The sequence below is a fragment of the Cervus elaphus genome, chromosome 30, assembly GCF_910594005.1.
Source record: "Cervus elaphus chromosome 30, mCerEla1.1, whole genome shotgun sequence".
NCBI classification, from domain to species: Eukaryota; Metazoa; Chordata; class Mammalia; order Artiodactyla; family Cervidae; genus Cervus; species Cervus elaphus.
The window spans coordinates 70130355-70151588 of NC_057844.1; the positions used below are offsets into that span (position 1 = coordinate 70130355).

At 41.2% G+C, this 21234-nt stretch overlaps 1 protein-coding gene across 2 annotated transcripts in view; it reads right to left on the minus strand.

Annotated features, from left to right (window-relative positions):
- The window catches only part of LOC122686751 (ATP-binding cassette sub-family C member 4-like), a 2082459-nt gene that overhangs the window by 94008 nt on the left and 1967217 nt on the right, over positions 1 to 21234 (minus strand). The window contains exons 5-9 of one of the 2 annotated variants that reach the window (XM_043891986.1): positions 17445 to 17534; positions 16211 to 16374; positions 14980 to 15105; positions 13531 to 13780; positions 3391 to 3492 (exon numbers count right to left, since the gene is read on the minus strand). The exons of the other annotated variant lie outside the window; for it this stretch is intronic. Of the exons in view, the coding sequence (XP_043747921.1) occupies positions 3391 to 3492; positions 13531 to 13780; positions 14980 to 15105; positions 16211 to 16374; positions 17445 to 17534 (732 nt within the window). The remainder of the gene's footprint in view (positions 1 to 3390; positions 3493 to 13530; positions 13781 to 14979; positions 15106 to 16210; positions 16375 to 17444; positions 17535 to 21234) is intronic. 2 annotated transcript variants of the gene reach the window in all.

The window sequence follows — 21234 nt, forward strand, 5'->3', positions numbered from 1 at the left end:
ACAACCACAATATTGTAAACTAATCAGCCTCCAATTAAGATAAATTAATTTAAATAAAGTTTTACAAGTATAAGTAATAATATTCCATAAGGTTTAATATTGTACTGTAAATTGTTTCTTTACCTCGTAAAGAGAGTGTTAAAAGTAAGAATTTAAGAATCAGAATTAAATAAATTTAGATGGGTTTACATTCCAGCTCTACAAACAAACAAAAAAAGACTGAGACAAAGTCCCACCATTTCATGAATGAGACCTGAGTCCCTGAGGCCTTCCCCCACCAGCCCACCTGGCTCTTTAGGGAAGCAGGTTACAGAGCTCATGTCTATCTCCTGCCTCCCAAGCCAGCAGAGGCTTCATTCAGACTCAGCCTCTCTCCAAAACTCCCAATATTTCCCCCTCCCCCCCCCAAAGTCTCTCTCTCTCTCTCTCTTTCTGCCCCCCTCTCCCTTACCCATGACCAACATGACAGCCCCTAATTACTAATGACCCCTGGAAGGGACACGTTCCTTTCATAGGCAAGACCAGGATGACAGAATAGGCTGTTCAGTACTCATGCAAATTGCACAGAAGTATCAGAACATGCTATTCACTTCTTTGAAAAAAGAACAAAACAGTTCATTTCAAAATGCTGCACAGTTTCATACAAGAGAAATGTGGTAACATTAGCATTCACATCAGTTCAGTTCAGTTGCTCAGTCATGTCCAACTCTGCAAACCCATGAATCGCAGCATGCCAGGCCTCCCTGTCCATCAGCAACTCCCGGAGTTTACCCAAACTCATGTCCATTGAGTCAGTGATGCCATCCAGCCATCTCATCCTCTGTCATCCCCTTCTCCTCCTGCACCCATTCAAGAAAATTAGAGATACCAAGGGAATATTTCATGCAAAGATGGACTTGATAAAGGACAAAAATGGTATGGATCTAACAGAAGCAGAAGATATTAAGAAGAGGTGGCAAGAATACACAGAAGAACTGTACAAAAAAGATCTTCATGACCCAGATAATCATGATGGTGTGATCACTCACCTAGAGCCAGGCATCTTGGAATGTGAAGTCAAGTGGGCCTTAAGAAGCATCACTACGAACAAAGCTAGTGGAGGTGATGGAATTCCAGTTGAGCTATTTCAAATCCTGAAAAATGATGCTGTGAAAGTGCTTCACTCAATATGCCAGCAAATTTGGAATACTCAGCAGTGGCCACAGGACTGGAAAATGTCAGTTTTCATTCCAATCCCAAAGAAAGGCAATGCCAAAGAATGCTCAAACTACCATACAATTGTACTCATCTCACACGCTAGTAAAGTAATGCTCAAAATTCTCCAAGCCAGGCTTCAGCAACATGTGAACCGTGAACTTCTAGAAGTTCAAGCTGGTTTTAGAAAAGGCAGAGGAGCCAGAGATCAAATTGCCAACATCCGCTGGATCAGCAAAAAAGCAAGAGAGTTCCAAAAACCACCTATTTCTGCTTTATTGACTATGCCAAAACCTTTGACTGTGTGAATCACTATAAACTGTGGAAAATTCTGAAAGAGATGGGAATACCAGACCACCTGACCTGCCTCTTGAGAAAACTGTATGCAGGTCAGGAAGCAACAGTTAGAACTGGACATGGAACAACAGACTGGTTCCAAATTGGAAAAGGAGTATGTCAAGGCTGCATATTGTCACCCTGCTTATTTAACTTATATGCAGAGTACACCATGAGAAACACTGGGCTGGATGAAGCACAAGCTGGAATCAAGATTGCTGGGAGAAATATCAATAACCTCAGATATGCAGATGACACCACCCTTATGGCAGAAAGTGAAGAGGAACTAAAAGGCCTTTTGATGAAAGTGAAAGAGGAGAGGGAAAATGTTGGCTTAAAGCTCAACATTCAGAAAACTAAGATCATGGCATCTGGTCCCATCAGCTCATGGGAAATAGATGGGGAAACAGTGAAAACAGTGTATGACTTTATTTTTGGGGGCTCCAAAATCACTGCAGATGGTGATTGCAGCCATGAAATTAAAAGACGCTTACTCCTTGGAAGGAAAGTTATGACCAACCTAGGCATAACATAGTAGCATATTAAAAAGCAGAGACATTACTTTGCCAACAAAGGTCCGTCTAATCAAGGCTATGGTTTTTCCAGTGATCATGTATGGATGTAAGAGTTGGACTGTGAAGAAAGCTGAGCACCAAAGAATTGATGCTTTTGAACTGTGGTGTTGGAGGAGACTCTTGAGAGTCCCTTGGACTGTAAGAAGATACAACCAGTCCATCCTAAAGGAGATCAGTCCTGGATGTTCATTGGAAGGACTGATGTTGAAGGTGAAACTCCAATACTTTGGCCACCCCATGTGAAGCATTCACATAGTGACCCTTATAATGAACTTTTAATGGTGCTTTCCATATATGCTTCAAGTGTATTATGATGAAAAATACCATGCAGGAGTTAAATCTATTATATTAAGGTAGAAAAAGCTGTCAGGGTAGGTAAGGAACCCTGTGTGACTTTCCGTATACAAAAGATACCGGGATGTGATCTTATATATTTGGGAACATACTACTGTTTTGATGATGGGTATTGGAAAATCACCAGTTCTTCCTGTCAGCTTGCCACATAGTACAGTTCTTCAACTGAGAATCACTGGTGCTGAGGATGCCCACATGCTGTCTCCTCCTGTCCCCGACAGCCACCAAAGTAGCCAGTACTATCCAGAAGCTCAGGATGGGGAAGCCCCACCCTACCCTACAGCAAAGATCCGAATCACAGCCTCACTCAGTGTATAATAAGAACATCATGGCAAAAAATGTATGCTGATCCCTCAAAGCCTCCAATCTATAATGACTGGGTATGTATTTGTTAGTTAACCCATTCAATACTGCAGTATTTTGCCTGTCTAATCCTTCAAATTCTAATTTATGTACTTTATAACCATAAATAACCCCAAAGTATATTGCCAAGTTTAAAAAGAGTTAAACCACTGATGCTCAAAATATTAGATTTGGGTTTTCAAGAAATGATGTATTTATGCTCTATATCTTTTGTTTAAGGTGATCCTATTGTATAGCACAGGGAATTACATTTAATGTTCTGTAATAAAACATAATGAAAAATAAACCAAAATTTAAAAAAAAGAATTAATGTACTTTCAGTTCAACATGTGCTAATACTTTGAAAGCTGTTTTGAAAATGAGATAAACAGCAACATGTCAAATGCCTCAGGCTGATTTTATACTTAATCACCAGTGCAAACCTTATTCCTGATTCCGAGAATTTTCATAACATATTTTCAGTAAATGGGTAAGTGACATATCACAATATATGTAAAATTTCAAAATTCTCCAACAAATCTATGTCAGTTGTCTTTTAGCAGTTACAGTTTTGGAATGGGTTTCTTACCTTTTCCCAAAAAGCTGTAAAATCTTGCACATCCACTATCATTTCACCATCTGATGGCAGCTGAGGGTAGCACTGTGATATCTCATCAAGTAACAGAAAGTTCTACAGAAGAAGGAAAAACACAGATTGTTTATACTGCAAGAACAAAACATAAGCAAAACAACTGTTTCCTTGGAATTTGCAATAAAAAGTTTTATTTTGCCTATCATTTATTTTACCTATCATTTATATCTACCTATCATTTTACAACTGTATTTTATTAAGTCTTGTTTCACCTGAGAAATATTAAATGATATATAGTATGCAATATACTATTATTATGATATATGGTACACATAAGTATATAAAACAGTATAGCGATATATAATATAGTATGTTGTCCAGTCACCCAGTCATGTTCAACTCTTTGTGACCCCATGGGCTGCAGCATGCCAGGCTTCCCTGTCCCTTACCATCTTCTGAAGTCTGCCCAAGTTCACATCCATCGCATTGGTGATGCCATCCACCCATCTCATCCTCTGAGACACTCTTGTCCTTCTGCCTTCAATCTTTCCCAGCCTCAGGAACTTTTCCAATGAGTAGGCTGTCTGCCTCAGGTGACCAAAATACTGGAGCTTTAGCATCAGTCCTTCCAATAAGTATTCAGGGTTGATTTCCTTTAAGAATGACTGGTTTGACCTCCTTGCTGTCCAAGACTCCTCTAATACCACAGTATACATACATAAAGCCTGTACACTCTGCTTTCCCCCTCATGTATGTTAAATCCATATCACTGCTTGTCAATAGCTATCATTTAAGTCACCACTCAAAAGTCCCTATGCCTTAAAAAATATTTCACAAGCATCTTTTCACAATCCCTGTCTCTTCTCCTTAGTGGATGCCCTCTCTCCTCCACAGCAGGAATGGTCACACCTCTCACTTGTTATTTTCTACACCACTTAGCAGCTAATTGATACAATTTAGCTGAATAAAACAAAGCCCAGTTAACCACTATAAAGCTGACAGACACATAAAAGAAAACTCCTTCTTGCTTTGCAAATGCTAGACATAATTCAATGAGAAAAACTAGAGTGGTAGAGAAATTGAACAAACAACTTATACCACTCCTACTCCCCAAGTTCCCCAAAAATTGTAAGGGGAGAGACTTAAGAGAGACTGTAAGTTTCTGTGAGACAGAGATTGCTGGCTGTCCTCAAAATCTGCTCTCTTTCTTCTGAGGTAACAAACCCCAGATTTTAGCCAACACGTGGCATCCTGGAAGCAGGCCCTCTGTTTCTAGACTCCTGAGCAGATAGGAGCAGCCACGTGACTAAATCCAGGTCAGTGGGGAGTGACAGCAACCAGGACCTTCCTCCACCCCACGGTCTGGGTCTTGGAGGCTGCCAGCAGGGTCAAGGTCACATGCAGTGGAGTAACATAATAAGAGAGAGAGAGTCTGTCTGGGTCCCAACACCACGGAGGTTCACACTAACCATGAGACTTATATACTGAAGCCCTAACCCCCGTTACCTCTCAACATGACTTTATTTGGAAATAGGGTTGCTGTGGATGTAATCAATTAAGGTGAGACCACAGTGGAGTAGGGTGGGCCCTGAATCCAATATGACCGGTGCTCTTATGAGAGATGCAGAGACAGATACACACACAAAAAAAACAGCTACCTGATGATGGAGACAGAGGCTGGGGCGATGGCAGTTACAAACCAAGGAACACCAAGGTTTGCCTGTAACCATCAAAAGCTAACAGAGGCAAGAAAGGATGCTCCCTTATCAGATTCAGAGGGATCCTGACCCTGCTAACACCTTGATTTCAGACTTATAGCCTCTAGGACTGTGAAACAATACATTCCTGTGGTTTTAAGCCACCTGGTTTGTGGTACTTTTGAACCACAGTCCCAGGAAACTCATACGGAGCCTTACAAGGATTCCTGCATGAGAGAAAAACAAATGACCTGTGTAAGAATCTTTAACATGGGTAGCTCTGGGACCCACAGGCAAACCAAATCCTAACCAACATGGGGCAATTGAAACAAGTATGTGAAGATGTTAGAGAAAGAAAACAACACACAAATAATAATCTACCATATTAAACATGGTAAATACCGTTCAAGTCCTTGACACACCCCTCTAACATGCCCCAAAGTCATAAATGTGATTGCAAACTTCTATTTCAAAAGAAGAACTGGTAAAAACTAAACAGGAAAACTGTTGTGCAGGAAAAGAAAGACAGGATCCTTGCATTTCTCTCTAAGACCAGCTGGTGGGAGATGTGACTCATTCATTCTCTCCTCCTCTCATCCAAGTTCAGTGAGAACCTAACACCAGGCATAGCAACTCCTATCTACTCTGAGCCCATGTCCAGCAGGAGGCAGGATGGACAGATGATTGTCTGAGGACTCCTCTGCGGACTCTCAACCACAACAGCCTAAGTTTTCTCTCCACACCACCTCTCCCATCATCAGTGAGGTACCAGCTCTAGCCTGTTCTGACACACCTTATCTCTCTGCCAATTCTCTTTTCCTCTGGAAACAACACAATTTCAGAATATCACTTGCTATTAGTTGTTTCAAATACTGATACATCTTTTTGGCTTTTTTTTTAATGGTTCCTTCATCAGTCTTCCCCAATACCACCAAACCAACCCCAAAAGCACTCCCTCCTGACCTCTTTACAGCACCTCTGAGAGTGTTCACCACACTAAACAGCCTCCAGGAGCCATCAGCACCTAAGTGCACACTCTCCAAGTGGCCTCTGCCTGGACACCCAGAGTACTAATCCTACTTACCCTTCCAGGCCATCTCAAATGCTAATCCTCCAGGGAACCAGCTCAGGACATTCCAGACCGGCACCACTCTCCCTACCTTTGAATCCCCAGAGAAATAGTACATCACAGAGGGGAGACACTCCATCATTCGAGCACTTTCACATTCCAACTCCAACTAAGACTTGCAAAGAGTCTGCCCATCGTGGGTATCAGGTAAGAAAAGCAACAGACTATAGGGCTAGTTCAAATCAGTCCAACCATTAACCTCAGATATGCCGATGACACCACACTTATGGCAGAAAGCGAAGAACTAAAGAGCCTCTTGATGAACGTGAAAGAGGAGAGTGAAAAGTTGGATTTAAACTCAACATTCAGAAAACTAAGATCATGGCATCTGGTCCCATCACTTCATGGAAAGTAGATGGGGAAACAGTGGAAACAGTGTCAGACTTTATTTTTTTGGGCTCCAAAATCACTGCAGATGGTGACTGCAGTCATGAAATTAAAAGACACTTGCTCCTTTGAAGAAAAGCTATGACCAGCCTAGACAGCATATTAAAAAGCAGAGACATTACTTTGCCAACAAAGGTCCATCTAGTCAAAGCTATGGTTTTTCCATTAATCATGTATGGATGTGAGAGTTGGACTATAAAGAAAGCTGAGCACCAAAAATTTGATGCTTTTGAACTGTGGTGTTCGAGAAGACTCTTGAGAGACCCTTAGACTGCAAGGAGATCCAACGAGTCCATCCTAAAAGAAATCAGTCCTGATATTCATTGGAAGGACTGATGCTGAAGCTGAAACGCCAATCCTTTGACCACCTGATGTGAAGAACTGACACGTTTGAAAAGACCCTGATGCTGGGAAAGATTGAAGGTGGGAGGAGAAGGGGAAAACAGAGGATGAGATGGATGGATGGCATCACCGACTCAATGGACATGAGTTTGAGTAACCTGGGAGTTGGTGATGGACAGGGAGGCCTGGTGTGCTACACAGTCCACGGGGTCATAAAGAGTCGGACACCACTGAGCGACTGAACCGAACTAATTGATGGCAAGGTTACAACCTTACACAATCTGAGCTAATACAGTAGGCACAACATTGTGAGACAGGCTGGGACCTGGGATCCTTTAGTGGAGTACTTGCACCTGCACAAACGTCTCCTCCAGCAACAGAATACAAAGGAACTCTAAGCGACTAAAACTAACTGCACAGATGCATAAGCCAACTGCCATTTCTGAGATGCTGAGAGCAAAGGTAAGGCACTGCATATGATCTTTACACACAGTGCCTACTAGGAGGTGGGCAGACCATCTAAGCCACCTCTGTGATCCGCCCCCACTCTCACTCCATTCAAGGAATCAGTCTACTGTTCTCAGAGTAAACAAAGGCACCTGTTACTTGTTTTTCACCCTTGTGCTGCAGCACGAGCCTCAGTAAAGCCTTGCTTGAATTTCTCATCTGGCCTCTTATCAATTTATATTGATTAAAAAGTTCAAGGTCCCCCATCAGTAACATATATTATACATGTAAGTTAAATGTACAGTTATGCAAATAGGTTACAAATCTTGTCTAGACAGAATCAAATTCCAATTTCAGCTTAAATGTATTACCAAGACATAAAAAATTCAATATTAAGTTTGTGCATGTTAGAATAGAAATCCCCACTTTCAAAAAATAAAAAAGAAAGAAAAGAAAAATCATGCCATAAATGAGGAAGTAAATTCATTGAGCGTTTGTCCACAAATCACAGGTCTGAGGGGGAAGACATCACAGTCTTCCAGGGGTTAAATGAGACTCCACTCAACATATGACCAGCGTGTAATGGTACCAGAAGTGCTGACTACATTTTTCTCCAAGAGTCAGGCTGATGAAAAAGCTGAAATTAAATGGCCATCAGAGCCATGAAGTGCAGACGCAGAACAAGTCACAGAGGAAGGTATCAACATCAGAACTGCAGTCAAAAAGATTGATGTCTTAGTGGCTGGTAATGGAAAACCTAAGTAGCTTTGTGAACAATATAACCTCAGAGACACATTTTACTGGATGCAAAAGTCACTGAAAACTTCTAGTGCTTTGAAGTTAACATGAGATCTTTTCTAATTCTGTTAGTTGTTGAATTACAAGATCATTGTTCTCTTTCCTTGCTAAGAGAAAAACAGAGGGAATTCTTAGGCATATAAGATCATAATAAATCCTTATTTTCTATACATGGAAGAAAGGAAATTGAAAAGCATGGGTTAACAACAAGACACAACACTATGAAGCCACATGTAGATCTGCCCCAAGGGTATAAACAATCGTACCTCCAAGGTAGGCAGAGGTGGAAAGTTTTCTTCCAAGGAATCCCAGACATGACCTGAGTGAAAATCCTGGGAGATGATCATCCTGGGAGATGACCATCGTGACAGAAACATGAATCTACTGAGTCCCAGACTGCAGGAGGCAGTAGGGCAGCAGGGCTCAACACCACACTGTGTTCTAAACTCTATGTGCCCACCACACCTCCAAACCACCAATGGTTAAACCTCTTCCAGTTCTGACCACATGGTCAGTAAACTCAGCTGACCTTTTCTTCTACTCGTGTTGCCCTTTCCACCTTCTAACTGGGCATGAACACATCTAAGTGAGAGACAAAGTTAGGGAAAAAAGTGAATATCCAATCTGTTAATTATATTCAATATCTGCTACCTGTTTTAGTAAGAAAGGAGATTTAATCAGGCCAATGGGTGTTCAGTGAGGTGGGTCTTATAACAAATATCAGATATTTGAAAAGCCTCTCAGAATTCAAAATCAAGTTCAGACTCTTATCCGCCCCAAATCTGGTCTTCTCTTAGCATTCTATATTTCAATGAATCCAGAGATTTTGCAGCCCCCAAAACCCAAAGCAGCCTGAGATCCACCTCTCCCCTTCCACCTCCATACCCAACTCAAGACTTGCCTTGAGTAGCTCTCAAATCTGACCAAGTCTCTATTTCACCCTAAACCAAACCACATCTTCCCATCCCTGGACCATGTATTGCATTAGGCTCCTGATGCATTTCCCCTGCTTCTGCTCTGGATCCCCCTACCACACTGCCCCATTCCCCAGGCTGCAGCCAGGCTGAGCTCTGAGATGATTAAAAACCTTCATGTTTCCTGGAGGGTCTTATACAGTCGCCTTCTCAGGTCTTCAGCACTTTCTACTCTGCAGCCTTAGAGATTTTTGGTTCCCCAAAAGCATGGATCCCGCTCTTGTGCACTAAAAGCCTGTGTCACATTTTCATCCCCAGGAAAACACAAAGCATCAGTCTCCCATCTCCCTCACCCCCACACACGGAATTCTCCAGGTAACTTCCTCAGCCTTCCCAGGAAGTACGAGCTCCAAGACTACACCAGTAAGGCTGCCAAAGCACCCCATGGCACCTTGGAGTTATCCTTCCAAGGACTAATGACACACATACATGTCCACAGTGAGTTTCACTATTTGATTCTTTATTAAACCACCCCCACTTGATGAACATACATTCCAAACAGGAAAAACCTTTCTGCATCTAGCCTGCCTCTAGTCTGCACCAGGCTTCAGGTAGGTACTTAGTTATTTTGTGGAATAAGTGATTGAATGAATGAATAAATTCCAAATTTTCTCCCCCTGCCCAGAAAGTCTAGCATAAACCAAGACAGGTTTTCCTCTCAACTAATCTTAGTTTACATATGATCCTGATATCCTTTATATTTGCTGAAGCACATTTTGGCTTTATGTGCTTTTTTCTGCAACTTGGGCAATGTTTCCAAAATGGTGCTTATTTTCAGGTACACAAGAGTGTACCTTTACTAAAGGTATGTTTACTAAAGTTATAGATACCCTGGGCAGCAGCTAAGGTCCAGTGAATCAGAATCTCCAAGGTGTGATCATATAGGTTTAAAAAGCACTCCAGGTGATTCTGATGAACTAGAGAACTAGATTTTTAAAGGATTATAGAAACTATATAGAGAGTGGAAACCATATAGAATCTATACAGAGATCAAAAAGAAAAAAAAAATTTTACCAGTTACTTCAACCTATCAGGAATTCATCTGCCACACTAACACCAACCCTTCTCACCATTCTTATTCTCAGCCATTAGTCCCTCCTTTACTGAAAATAATTACTGCTGACAAATCTCTAAATTCCCAGACGAACTTCTTACAAGACATTCTGTGTATTTGAGGAAAAACTTAGGTTTGTTGCCCAAATCAAAGATGTTTCCTTCATCATGACACAAAGCGGCTTGACAAAGTTAACCCTAGAAAATTCAAAGTTCTTGGCAGTTCATTGTATTGCTGCCCACATCTACAAAGAAAGGAATTTTAAGCCTCAGACACAATTCAGTAGTAGTTTGGTGTAAAAGAAATAAAAAAATCCTACCTGAAAATTTGAGTAAAATTCCCTGAAAACCTTCTGCAGGGTCCCTTTCATGCTACACTCTTTGGTGCATCACATAATCCATGAAGGAATCAGAGTTAGTGCTTTTCCCACTAAAATCATGCTTTATGGTTATGAGGGGTGTGATGGTTAATTTTATGTCAGCCTGGCTAAACAACAGGTTCCAGACACTTACTTACACTCATCTAGTTATTACAGTGAAAGGGTTTTTAATGAGATCAACATTTAAATCAGTAGACTCTGAATAAAGCAGATTATCCTCCATAATGTAGGAGGGTCTCATCCAATTAGTCAATGACCTTCAGAGGAAAAAGACTGAACAACACCAAAGAGAAGGGAATTCTGTCTCAAGATCTTCTTCAGTCTAGAGATGCACTTTAGCATAAAGATTCATGATATTGATCTTCTTTCATTTCGTGATGGTCAGCAAGACAGTCAAAATAACTTTGTTAACCAAGTAATACAGACTATTTCTAATTACCTATAAGCCCCAAGAGCCCAGCCCAGGAGCCAGGCCAGCAGAGTCTACATGAACACCAGGCTGTACAGGGCACAGTTCCTTTCTTTAGACATCAGGTCCACCAAGTCCAATCAGGCTGGTTTGAGATACACAGATGGACAGACATAACAAGCAGAAGGCTTCGTTGAGTTGAGACAGCCCAAACACATACCAAAACCCAATGTTGCAGGAATGCCTAACCCAGTCTGCTCCCTCCTCTGCATTTCTAAAGCTTCTAGTACAGGATGGGCCACTCTGGGCCTCTGTGGGGTCCCAGCCATTTCCTGTAACTGTTGTCTCAGTGAATCCAGTATTTATTTGATGCTCGTGATGTGTCCAGCATGGACCAGGCACTACCAAACACAGTCTGCTGTCACAGAGCTCAGAACACTCCCAGGGAGTCAGCATCACCCCACCTGACAGGATGCTGGGAGGTGCGAGACTGGCCATGCACATATATGGAAGCCCTAGATCAGCGTGAACAGAAGTGCTGGGAGAGGCTCATGGGGCTGCTGCAGGCTCAGCAGCATTTGGTTAAATCAACGACAGAAGAGAAGGCAACACAGGGGGGCTCAACAGGGTGAGCCAAGACCCCAAAGTGGGGGTGAATGTGACAGGTCACAGAAACCACCCCCACCCCCCCGCTCCCACCAGAGCAAGGGTCATATGCTGGGAAACAAGAGCTTAAAATTTTGATTCTGGAAGAAACAGTGAATTTAAACTTAAGGAGAAATTCCACATACCTGAAAGTACTAAGAAGACATGTAATAATGTAATAATGTAACAAAGAAACTTTTGACAGAATCCTAGTTCCGTCATTTGATAATATTAACACTAACTGTGTGAGGATGGGTGAGCTATTTCACCTGATACAGGAACCTGCTTCCTTATCTGTAAAGTGGGGACACTAAAGCTTATCCCATTCAATTGTGGTCAGGATGAAATGAGTGAGTGAGTGAAAGTCACTCAGTCATGTCCGACTCTTTGCAACCCCATGAACTGTAGCCCACCAGGCTCCTCTGTGCATGGGATTCTCCAGGCAAGAATACTAGAGTGGGTTGCCATTCCCTTCTCCAGGGGATCTTCCCGGCCCAGGGATTGAACCTGGGCCTCCTGCTTTGTAGGAAGATTCTTTACAGTCTGAGCCACCAGGGAACCCAAGGATGAAATGAGATGATGTGTAAAGGCTTCAGGAGATCTCGGACCACACAGTGAGGCCTGGCAGCAGCAATCGAAGACAGAGGCTGTGTCAGCAGCAATAACAAAACCATAGTAGAACAGCACATGTGTGAAGCTTCCATCTGAACAGGCTACCATGTCACTGAGGACATCACTGTGGTTCAAGGATATTCCTAAGTGTCTTATTTCAAGATGTGAAAGCTTCATAAAAGAAATTCTATTGAATTCATTGACCATCTCTTACCAGTATTGCTAGAAGCATCCATCAGAAAGAATGATACACTCAGGGAACAAGAACTGACCCTGTATGACTGATCTATTTTATGGGTAATAGTTTATATATGTGTGTGTGTGTGTGTGTGTGTGTATATATATATATATATATATGTACATATGTATGTATGTATGTACGTATATATAGTATAAAAAGTGCATCATTAAAAAAATCAGCTTTTATGACAAGACCCCAAAATAAAATATAATCACACCCAGAGATATCTAACTTTACTAGAGATATATTACTGTCCCATCCATCGTTGTGGAAAAGTAGGAAAATAAAGTCCAGACACTCAAGCTCATGCCCAGGCTGCCTCACAGAACCAATTTATCTTCATTTTAGACAGAAACACTTCAGTGCCTATTGTGTGCCAGGCCCTTATCTTGGTGATGTAAATTATTTGTCCCTGACTAAAATTTAGGGAGTTAGTTAAAAAAAGGATACCGTGGGTATGGTGGAAATCACAAGTTTGAGAGGAAGGGGGAGTAGGAAAAGACTTAGACAATAGATAAAAAAAAAAAGGGAAGGAACAAAAAGGCAGAGATCAGAAAACAACAAGAAAGCATCTGTGGAGGGAAGAACCCATTTTTAAACATAGAGAACTAAGTGAAGCTGAGGCTATTCTCCTGACCAAGGAGCAGGGAGGTTTCAGCAAGTGCCTCCCCTCCCAGCCCAGAGAGGAATCTAGTCACCCCAGGACTGAGCACAGTCACTGCCTAATTGTATTCTGTTTGCTTCTCTTGCTATTAGGCATTTTAATTGTACTGCAGACATCACTGGTACATCATGATCCCTGTGTCACTGTTATTTACATCTCTAAATGGACAGTGATATTACAATATTTGCAACAGACTCTACCTAAGAAGAGAGGGGAGTACATAAGATATTTTGGAATGACTGCCAGCTTTGGCACTGAGAGAGTTAAATTGCATCAAACCAAAACACGGTGACACCACATAAAAGGAAGCAATTTACAAAAATTCACCTACAACTAAAGAAAGTTATTTGTCACCAAACCTTGATTCTTTGGATGCTGACAACGGCCTCTGACACCTTCTCAATGGCCATGGGGAAGTAGAGGGTGCTCGTAAACCGCAGAGCCTCGAACAGCATCACCACCACAAACACTTGGCTGGCTGTGATCAGGTTGTCAAGGATATCATTGGCCACGAAGGTGACAAAAAGCATGATTTTGCTTACAGCGAAAAATAATGCCAAATTCACACCCCTAAAGAAGGAACTTCTCAGAATCTTGAAAATTTCCTTCCTGGAAAATAAAATAGGACATAGGATTTAAAGCAAGCATCAACATCAAAGACATGGATTCAAGCGCCCCGTGTGAGTGGCCCCTTTTTAGGGAGTGGACAAAGGTTAAGATAAACTATCCCTCATATCATGGAAACACTACACAGTGCCCACCCAGGGGTCTGCCCTGATCCAAGGACCACACACTTCATCACCACTTCACTTTCCCACCTAAAAAGAGGCTTAGTGTCACACTTTTAGACATTGTGAGTCAAGCAGACTGAGTTTGAACATTTATTCAACAAGCGTTTGTAACTACAATCCTGTGCCAGGCTCCTCACGGATGACAGGAAGACACAGCCTGCCCGCTCCAAGAGCTTATGAACTATTGGAGGAAGAGAAAAAGACACCCCAAAATTGTGAGACACCAAGACATTAGACAGAGGAAGTCAGCACAGCCCCCACAAGCTACAGAGCAAAGGTATGTAACCCAGAGCAGAGGAGTCAGAGCAAGTCACATGGACATGGATCAACCCTGAGAAGATAAGCTGGAGTCAGTCAGAGCTGGTGGAGGCCAAAGAAAAAGGAAGATAAGAGTGTATCCCCAGCAGAGAGAGGGGCCCCCACAAAGGTGCAAAGTGAGAGATGACAGGGAGCTGCCAGAGAATTCCCAGCACCGTGTGCTGGAATATAAACACTCATCAGACAGTTAAATGAAAGATGGGGAAAACATCTACCAACACAAAGCAAAGCACCCCCCACAGAAAAAAAAAAGTATTTTTATGGCTCCATTTGGAATGAAGAATACTGATTCTTAAAGTTTGGCCAGATACATGTATATCCAATCTCTACATCCTCCCCATTTGTGCTCCATCAACAAAAACTCTACTTTTAGTTTAAATATCACCTTCTCAGATACTAACATCGTACAGTCATTGCTTATTTGGGATTTGTGGTATAAAGAAATTTTTGGAATTGCATTTCTATATAAGAGTATATATGTATGTGTGTGTGTATATATATATATATATATTTTTTTTTTTCCTTTAAGAAGAACAGATTAAAAGGTTGTCTCCACTATTCCACTTGACCCTCTTGCCATATGCAAGGGGCAGGTAGTATTTAAGTTCACTTTCATAAAAAACTTGGTAAGATTTCTAAATTCATTCTGTAAAAATAGGAAATAAACAAAAATATGGTGTGATATATACAAAAACTTACCTTCTCAAACTGGTAATAAGATCTATAAATGACTTTTCCCAAGCATACATTTTTATTGTTCTGATGCCAGTTATAATTTCACTTATGGTCTGGATCCTGTTGTCTGTGAGAGCTGCAGTCTTACTCCTGAGGGGACAGATGTGAGAGATGAAACTTAGTGATCATAACCCAACATCCCATAGCAGCAGCAGGGGGCACAGGGAAGGACCAGGGATCAATGATTCCCTACAGCTCTTTTGTGATAACAACACAGGCAGGTCCTACTCAAAGTGCAAATGGAGACAAAGAAACTAGGAAGTCAACCTTTCAGACTAATTCAGGGAGTAACTTGGAGAACTTGCAGCATCTGATAGGAAGACTTGAAATGAGTCAGATACAAACCCTCTGCCCAAGGACGTCCTCCTGGTTGGGCAGGGAAGGCAGAAAGGAATCTATCAGGAAGATAAAGTCTGTGCTGTAATAAAATAGGAGTAAAGTGCTGGGGAGCAGATAAGATGGGGCTATTAAATCCACTGGGAAAAGAGAGCAAGAAAAGCTTCAGAGACCTTGTAGCACTGGAACAGGGCCCCGAAGGATAAGGAACATCACTCCATAGCAAAGAGAGGAAAGGAAATTCCAAATAGAGAAAAATACCACACATAAAGGCACATGCAGACATATATATAAAATAACTCAACTAGCTTCATACAATACATCATCTCCCTCATCAACATCACCTGACAAGCTGGACAACAACCCACTCCAACCCTCTGGGACCAGCTTCAAGTCTAACTCATCACCATTAAGCCCTTCATCACCAGTCATTTTTCTGTCACATATGCTGCTGGGACTGTGGGGCTTTATAAAGATAATAATTAATTTAGATCGGCCCTGCCCTTGGGGTGTTTATAACTTAATGGAAACACTGAATTAAAAACAAGACAAGAACACACATGTTTAAAAACGCTGTAACACAAGCATAACAAAAATATATGTAGCTAGGAAAAGGCCTATAAAATTACTACTACTGAATAATGTTTAAAACACTTGGACGTAGGTAAATTCTACTTAAGGACACTCTACATATCCAGGTATAGCACCTTAGAAGTTAGCTGTGAAGAAAGAGCAAATACCATCACCTTTTCTGCTTTGACATCAGTGATCAGTTTAAGGCTGGAGCATCCACTGGCTAAGCCAGAAGGGTCTAAACCACACACATATCACCTATTTTTTAAACCAGCGTTTCTCTTACCAGAGTGACGAAGACAACTTCCAAACATAGCTTTGCAAAAGCAGAATAACAACAAGAATTGCCATCCCAGCAAGACATGACATTCCTATTTCCATCCAGAGCAGGGCAGTCACGATGATAGCCTGCAGTGGTCCCACCCACAGATAGTTCAAGAACATTGTTACCTTAAAAGAGAAAGACAAGTCTTCTTAGGATGATATAAAAGCAAAACTAGTAAGTACACAGTGTAGAAAAAATCTGCTCTGAAGGAACATACATGGACCTACACAGAAATGATCTCAGTGGGTTTTAAACCTGCTAAAGCAGAAACCCAAGCATCCACCTCAGATGATGCTGTGCCGGGGCATCAAAGGGCCAATCTAAGGGACGTCCAGGGAGAACCCGACCAGCTGCACTGAAGGAAGATGTTGATTTTTGTCTACACCACAGATGAGCTCAGGGCATCCCCAAAATCTCTATGTCCCAACATTCAGCCCCCATGTCTCCCCAGCATCCCAGGAAAGCTTATTTTATGGCATGCACCATGCTCTCCAGTAACTACTTGTGTATTTACCTCCCTGACAGGCTGTGGTTTCTCCAGGGAAGAAACTAAATTTTTTTTCAGCCCTAAAAGTAATGTAGGAACCTTACTTCATGTTTCATGAATGTATAACTGAAAGAGAAGTAGTCTAGTACAAAAAAGATCTGACCAATAGCAATAGTGCCCTGAGTAATGTGATCTATTCATAAGTGTAAAAAAGACTGTGGTGGGGGGCAGCAGGGAGTAGGTGGTGTCTGTCTGGGGACCACTCACTTGGCATAGTCCTTGAAGGCTCCTTATGCAGCAGGCACTGAAGAGGGCACATGGGAAAGAATAACCCCAGCCCACAAGGCCTTCATCGTCCAGAAGAAGAGGAAGACTGTACAGCAACACCCACACCACATATCAAGAAGTGCCACTCCAGGAGAATCCCCAGGGACACTAACCAAGCTGGACAAGAACACTGCTGCTTACTTATTATTGTCATTATGCTGTAGGCAACCTCAGAAAAAAAAAAATTCTCATCCACAGGACAATTCACATTATTACATCTAAGTTGTACACAGAGAAAATGAGAGTTGGATTAAGAGAACTCTTATCTTATGCCCCCAACAGAATGCTGGCTGACACCAAACCTGGACACCTGGCATCCCAATAAGCTGAATCCAGTAAGAAGGATGGGAAATGGAAGAGGATCCCTCAGGGGCAGCTTACCTGGTCAAATCTGTTCACATCGTTGGACAGCAGATTGACTATGTGGCCTGTGGTGGTCTTCCCCATGGCAGAACTACTAAGGCGAAGGGCCTGAAATAAGAAAAAGAAACAGCAAACTGAATTCCTACAATGATACCAAGTCACTCTTAGAACATAACAAAATGAAGTGTGTTTCCCTGGAGTCTTATGTGGTGTCAGGATGAGTAGGATGGCCCCTGAGAGCAGGGCTCTAGGGAGACTTGTCCATTCTTCCTCTCCCCAGTGTGGCGGCAGCCCCGTCCACAAGGACAGCAAACAGAGGAATAGGAGGTAGAAGCAAAATACCCCATCCTGCTTCTCAATGAATGTAGACCTACTCGAAGTATAAAGTGTGTAGCTTTAAACTTAGGAGCCAACTAAAGTAAGTTCAGCTCAGTTCAATCACTCAGTCATGTCCAATTCTTTGTGACCCCATGAACTGCAGCATGCCAGGCTTTCCTGCCCATCACAAACCCCTGGAGTTTGCTCAAACTCATATCCATTGAGTTGGTGATGCCATCCAATCATCTCATACTCTTTTATCCCCTTCTCCTCCTGCCTTCAATCTTTCCCAGGATAAGGGTCTTTTCCAATGAGTCAACTCTTCACATCAGACAGCCAAAGTATTGAAGTTTCGGCTTCAGCATCAGCCCTTCCAATGAATATTCAGGACTGATCTCCTTTAGGATAGACTGGTTGGATCTCCTTGCAGTCCAAGGGACTCTCAAGAGTCTCCTCCAATACCACAGTTCAAAAGAATCTATTCTTCAGTGCTCAACTTTCTTTATAGTCCAACTCTCACATTCATACTTGACTACTGGAAAAAAACCATAGCTTTGACTTTACTCAACTAAAGTAAAGTTGAGCCCAGTTAGAAGTGAGTGTTGAGGTCACCTGAAGGAAAGACATTAGGGGACTTGAACTATAAATATGGAATCAGTCATTAATTTCACATATGACATCATTCCACATACTTTGGTCTTAGTTCCCTCATTCTGAAGTAAGTGAGTACAATGTTCAAAACACTACTCCTGTGAGAAATCTGTATTCTTAATGTTGGTCTGCTGAATTTACATATATACAGCCTAGGTTGTACAATCCCTTTATTTGGTTTAAAAAAATTATGAAAAATGCCCTAAAGATTTGAGAAACTTGAACAGACCACCTTGGGCTGTTTCAATAGACTATCAAATGGAGCCATGGATCCAAACAAAATGTCACATTTCATAAAAACTTTTCATTTACTCCTCACATTAAACAGAAAAGTCATTGATGAAGTGGAAATGTAAAATGATGCAGCAACGATGGAAGAGAGTATGGCAGTTCCTCAAGATATTAAGCATAAAATTAGTATATAGCACAGCAATTCTACTTCTGGAAATGCACTCAAAAAACTGGATGCATGGACTTAAATAGATATTTGTACACTCGTGTTCATAGCAGCATTACTCATAATAGTCAAAAGGTGGAAACAACCCAAATGTCCATTACAGATGATTGGATACAGAGAATGCTGTATAGATCTATAATGGAATAGTATTCAGCCTTAAACAGGAATTAAATTCTGAAACCTGCTCCAACATGGATGAAACTTGAAGATATTCTATGTGACATAAACCAGACAAAAATGACAAACATTGCATGATTCCACTTACATGAGGCAACTAAAATAGTCAAATTCATAGAGAGAAGAAGTAGAATGATGATGGCTGAGGGGAGGGTGGGGAGTTAATGTTTAATGAGTGCAGAGGTTCAGTTTGGGAAGAAGAAAAAGTTCACATATCAGTGATGGCTACACAACAATGTGAATATAATTAATGTCACTAAATGGTGCACTTAAAGAGTTAAAATGGTGAATTTTATATTGCATGTATTTTACCAAAATTTTTTAAAAATCAATGATCAAAAGCCAAAAGTAATTTTTCCAAAGTTGTGGAAAGGTAAATAAGTGACAAGTCATTTTTATATGCAATACATTCCATGAAATCATTCAAAATTACAAACCATGGCTCTGAGCTTAGTAGCCATCCCATTTCTAACACCCAACCTGATTTTTTCCCAGGACAAGAGATCAAGAGGTGGGGCCTGAACTTGAACCACAAGCATTCAGAGGGGCCTTTCAGAGCTGCTTGGCATCATCAACTTTTGCCCCAAGGAATCAGGCCACCTGTCACCTGTAAAGAAGTGTCTTATTTCTTCATCTCAGCAGGATTCTAGATGCAAGACTGTGTACAAAGAAACTGTTCTTTCCCATGTTTCTGAAACTTCAGGTTATGTCTATGGTTTAATCCCAACAATACCTGACTTAGTAAAAGGATAATTCTCTTAGCCTAATCAAACCAGCAAATTAATGGCTTTGGGAGATGTTTATATTCATCTAGGTAAACATTACAGGTCAGATCAAGTTTACCAAAAGCAATATTCCAAAGTGTTAGTGTAAAAGAAAGGAAAACAGGTGAATAATGGCTCATCTCTGCAGCAGAGAGAGACCTTTAACTGAACCATCACCTCAAACCTAACTTAAGATTTTCACACTGCAGTTCCAGATAAATTTCCTATGTGTTTATGAGAGCTAAGCATTGTCTGAAAGACAAAAATCTAGCTAATTTGTCTGAAACTCTGAGTATTCATCTCCTAAGTAGTAAAAGGTACAATAAAATAACAAAGAAGCTGATGAATGACAAAGAAGACCCCTGATTAGACTGTAGGAGTACCTCTGCCATTTCCATGTGACCCAAGAGGAAACCGACTTAGATACTATAGCCAAATACAGATAGTGAGAAGCCAGGCCCCCAGGTCACACCCCACAAGACTACAAGTCTCTGCTCAAGGAAAATGAGGAGACATTTCTCACTTTGCCAAGAAAAGTACTCCCAAGAAACAGATCTAGATAAGTAGGCAAAAGAAACAATTCTTTCCACTTTGATTGTTTGGTTTTATCATGCTTTTTGGTATCATATTTGTGTGTGCATTATTTCCTACCTTTATTGTATGTTTGCCTTTACTGGTGAGCTTCTCCATTCGTAATTTTCTTGTTTCAAGATATAGTCTTTTCTTTCCCACCTAGAGAAGTTTGTTTAGCACTTGTTGGAAAGCTGGCCTGGTGGTACTGAATCCTCTTAGCTTTTGCTTATCTATAAGGCTATTGATTTCTCTGTCAAATCTGAATGAGAGCATCGTTGGGTAGGATATTCTTGGCTGTAGATTCTTTCATCACTTTAAATATGTCATGCCATACCCATCTGGCCTACAATTTCTGCTGAGAAATCAGCTGATAATCTTATGGGAGTTTCCTTGTATATTACTTGTTGCTTTTCTCTGGCTGCAGTTTTTCTGGTTCTTTGTTGCTATTTTTTCTTTTTCTTTAATTTTTGTCAATTTTATTATTATGTGTTTTAGTATATTCTTCCTTGAGTTTATCCAGCCCAAGACTCTGTACTTCTTGGACTTAGGTGACTGTTTCCTTGCCGATGTTAGGGAAATTTTCAGCTATTATCTCTTCAAATATTTTCTCAGGTTCTTTCTCTCTCTCTTCTTCTGCTGGGACCCCAAGAATGCAAATGTTGGTATATTTAATGTTGTTCCTAGGTCTCAGACTATCTTCATTTCTTTTCATTCTTTTTCCTTCCTTCTATTCCATGGCAGTGATTTCCACACACTGTCTCCAACTCACTTTTCTTCTGCCTAACATTCTGCTATTTATTCCTTCTAGTGAATTTTTCAGATTTTGTATTGTTCATCTCTGTTTCTTTGTTTTTTAATTATTCTAGCT